Source organism: Microtus ochrogaster, linkage group LG4 (genome assembly GCF_000317375.1).
Source record: "Microtus ochrogaster isolate Prairie Vole_2 linkage group LG4, MicOch1.0, whole genome shotgun sequence".
Lineage (NCBI taxonomy): Eukaryota > Metazoa > Chordata > Mammalia > Rodentia > Cricetidae > Microtus > Microtus ochrogaster.
In genome coordinates, this window is record NC_022030.1 from 48,346,083 (window position 1) to 48,350,428 (window position 4,346).

Here is a 4,346-nt window from a genome sequence, read left to right on the forward strand (position 1 = left end):
GAGGAGGAGGAGGAGGGAAGGAAAAAAATAAGCAAAAGAAAAAAGCTCATTCATATAAAATTATTGAAAATTTTAAAGCAAAGTTAGAGAATTTTAAATTTTTGATACATTTCCACAAATGTCTATAGAATATTTAATCATTTTGGCATTATTTCCTTATCAGTTCCTCTAATACTGGATATTTAGTTTGGTTTTTGGTTCCTACTTACAGAAACAGTACTGCCAATAATAAAGGTTAGACACCATGCTCATTGGTAGACCCCTGCCTTGTACCCTCAGCACCACACACACACATGGGCTGGAGGTGGCTCAGGGGTCGCAAGCACCAGCAGCTCTCTCAGAGAACTTGAGTTTGATTTCCAGCACACACTTGGAGGTTCACAATTGTCTGTAATTATGGTTCCAGAACATCTGGCCCCTCTTATGGCCCCTCTTATGGGCACCAGGCATGCAAGTGGTGCACAGCTGCACATGCAAGCAAAAAAACTCATACACAACAAATAAAATTTAAAAAACCATAAATATTTTCTTCTTTTAGAGAATTTTACCAGTGTTTATTATTCATAATACATACTATTGAATGGCTTTCTAGTTTCCCCATATACTTTCCACAAGCCACGCACTGAGGGCTCACTGTGCAGTGAGGGTCAGCTTCTCCTTGCTGCTTTTTCTACCTTTCATTGAAAAACTATTCCTGAATAAAACATGGAAGGAAAAAGCATAGAGAAAAAAAAAGATCAACAATCTCACTATTCAAAGACAAAACTACTAAAATCAGGGGCGTATCTTTGAAACCTATTAAAATCTGAGGGTGAGACCTGGGAATCTGTTTGGTTTTTTTGTTTTGTTTTGTTTTTCCCCGGGACAGGGTTTCTCTGTGTAGCTTTGGAGCCTGTCCTGGAACTCACTCTGTAGCCCGTGCGCCACCACTGCCCAGGTGAGACCTGGGGATCTGGATCAGCATTAGGCTAACTGCCTATCATACAGTTCCCAAAAACTAGTTAATTAAGAGAGGCTAAACTTACCGTCTTGATACTGTTTTCTTCTGAGTGGCATTTTTATCAAGTGACCCATCTAAAAAGGCTTTTACAATCTCAGACCAAACCTAAAAACAGAAAACCATGTAAGTACTATTTTGCATAGATCTCCTCACAATGCTGAGCGACGGAAGTTGTTGAGTATTGCAGTCCTTCCTCACCAGCGGACCTGAGCATCTAAGTTCTTCCTTTTCATCTGGCTGTCCGATCACGTGACCCACAGTTCCTGAGAACAGGGCTCAGACGGTTTTTTAATGATTTCAATCAAGGCACTTTCAAACTAATTTCAGCTGGCATATGAAAAGTTTCTTTTCTTTTTTCTGTTTTGTTTCTTGAGACAAAGAGTTTTTCTGTGTAGACCTGATTATTCTGGAACTTGCTTTGTAGACCAGGCAGGCCTCAAACGCACAGAGATCCTTCTGCTTCTGCCTCCCGAGTGCTGGGATTAAAGACACGTGCTACCACTGAAAAGTTTCACACAGGGTAGAGGACGTAGCTCGGGTAGCCCAGCACTTGCCTCGCTAGCATCTAACAAGCTCTGGACTGGATCCCTGGAACCAACTACACCTTAGTATGAAGGCCCACGCCTCTAACCCCAGCACTTAGAAGTTCAAGGTCATCCTCGGCTATGTAGAAACCAGCCTGGGTTATATGAGACCCTTGCCATATGTGCCCCACAACCCCCAAACCCAGGCCAAAACCAAGGAGAAGAGGAGAACGAAGTGGAAACAGAGACTGAAAAGGACTTGGCAGAAGAATGAGTCCTCAGGTTTCTTACTGTATATGTGTAATCCCCTAAGATTCAGACATGAGGGAAAGAAATAAATAACAGGTAATTATCAATTTTTATTTCACTTGGGATATTGATAAATATTTACTAAGCCAAGGAAACGTTAAAATTTAGTCTAAGATTTAAAGAAAATAAACAGAAAAATAACTTCTAATCTTTTGAAACTGGATCATTATACAAGAAACAAATCTTTAACTTAGTAACAATTCAGAAACACTGAAAAAAAGTAATAAAAAATGAATAAATATTTATAAAATAACGGAGTTTAATCAAGTGTTTCTAATACTCACCTTAAAATTATTGCAAGCCAAGTAAGCCAGGAGTGGCACATGCCTTTAATTACAGCACTCAGGAGGCAAGGAGGTAGAGGCAGGAGAGTTTCTGAGTTTGAGGTCAGCCTAGTTTACATAGAGAGTTCCAGGACAGTCAGGGCTACACAGAGAGACCCTGTCTCAAAAAACAAAAATCCACAAAAATTATTAATGTCTACATTTTAATGTAAGATTGGATGTGGCTCAGTTGCCTTAGTATGAGGAGATTCCCAGAACCCACACAAAAACGTGGAGGACTGGAGAAAAGGCCCCACGGTTAAGAGTGCTCACTACAGTGTGACAAGCAAAACTACTCTAACTCTAACACCCCCTTCTAGGCTCCACAAATGTACAGACGCACCACATGCAAAATCATGTGCATACACTAATGATATAAATAAATAAAACAGCAAGTAAATAAAATAAATATTTTAAGTATGTGTACTGGCTAGTTTTATGTCAAGTTGACACAAGTTAGGCTCATCAGAGAGGAGGGAACCTCAACTGAGAAAATGTCTCCATAAGATCCAGCTTTAAGGCATTTTCTTAATCAGTGATTGATGTGGAAGGCCCAGCCCATTATGGGTGGCACCACCCCTGGGCTGGTGGTCCTGGGTTCCTTAAGAAAGCAGGCTGAGGAAGCCATGAGGAGCAAGCCAGTACACAGTACCCCTCCGTGGCCTCTGCATCAGTTCCTGCCTCGAGGATCCTGCCCTGTTTGAGTTCCTGTCCTGACTTCCCTCAGCAATGGACTACATGTTGAAGTATAAGCTGAATAAACCCTTTCCTCCCCAACTTGCTTTTGGTAGTGGTGTTTAATCACAGCAACAGAAGCCCTAACTAAGACAGTGAGCTTGGGAATGCCCAATTGTAACTGTAGCACTGGCAAAGTAGACACAGGAGAATTCCTTGTTAGGCAGACTGATGAGCTTCAGAAAAATAAAAAGACCCTATCAAAGGAGATGGATGACAATCCTAAGGATGACATCTGAAGTTGTCTTCTGGCCTTCCAACACATACATACATACATACACACATACACGCACACATATGCATATACATCTGCCAACACACATGTAATATTAAATAGTGACATGGTGATGTGGGAGTGTCATATCAATCTGTTGATTTCATTGGTTAAGCAATAAAGAAACTGCTTGGCCCTGATAGGTTAAAACATAGGTGGGAAGAGTAAACAGAACAGAAGGCTGGGAGAAAGAAGCTGAGTCAGGGAGTTGCCATGATTCTCCCACTCCAGGCACACGCAGGTTAAGATCATTCCTGGTAAGCCAGCTCGTGGGCTATACAGATTATTAGACATGGGCTAGTCCAGGTGCGAGAGTTAGCCGAGAAAAGGCTAGATATAATGGGCCAAGCGGTGTTTAAAAGAATACAGTTTCTGTGTAATTATTTCGGGTAAAGCTAGCCATGTGGGCAGCTGGGTGCCGGGGACGCAGCTTCTCTGCTCCTATTACAACAACATGGTAGTAGCCTTCAGTTCCTGGTAACTTTGTTTAGAACACATTGCTTTAACTATTAAGCTGGGTGTGGTGGCATCTGACTTTAATCCCAGCACTTGGGAGGCAGACACAGACAGATCAGATTTCTGTGAGTTTGAGACCAGCCTGGACCACAGAGTGAGTTCCAGGACAGCCAGGGCTGCATAGGGAAACCTGTCTCAAAAGGAATGGTTGCTCAAATCTGAGAAATGGTGGAGTTTATGACCTAAATATGATTTCAAAAAATGAAGTTAATCCAATGTTCATGTTGAAACCAACTAAAAAACTCCACATGTGAATATAGGAAAGACAAAGTTACTCAATTTAGACCGAATTAACCTTACTCCTAATCATGTTCACCTCATTAACGCCTTCATGCTACACTGATCGTGTTGAGTATCTTTCTATGCAGGGCAAAATCTAGTTCTATTAAATATAGCTTTGTTCTAGAATTCAATAGCACTTTTATAACATACTGACTGAATATTAATTTTTTTATTTAATCATACATTTTTTATATTTCAAAACATGTTTGCCTAATAAGAAAACATATCTTCACATAATACAAAAAAGCCCCACTTATACCATCTTACACCTGTCAGAATGGCTAAAATCAAAAACTCCAATGATAGCCTTTGCTGGAGAGGTTGTGGAGAAAGGGGTACACTCATCCATTGCTGGTGGGAATGCAAACTTGTGCAACCACTTT

The 4,346-nt window shown here is 40.9% G+C and overlaps 1 protein-coding gene across 1 annotated transcript in view; it reads right to left on the reverse strand.

Annotated features, from left to right (window-relative positions):
• LOC101994600 (cytochrome P450 20A1) overlaps positions 1-4,346 on the reverse strand; it is a 41,291-nt gene that overhangs the window by 22,157 nt on the left and 14,788 nt on the right. Inside the window, 1 exon segment of the mRNA XM_013351634.1 lies at positions 1,037-1,105. Coding sequence (XP_013207088.1) covers positions 1,037-1,105 — 69 coding nt within the window.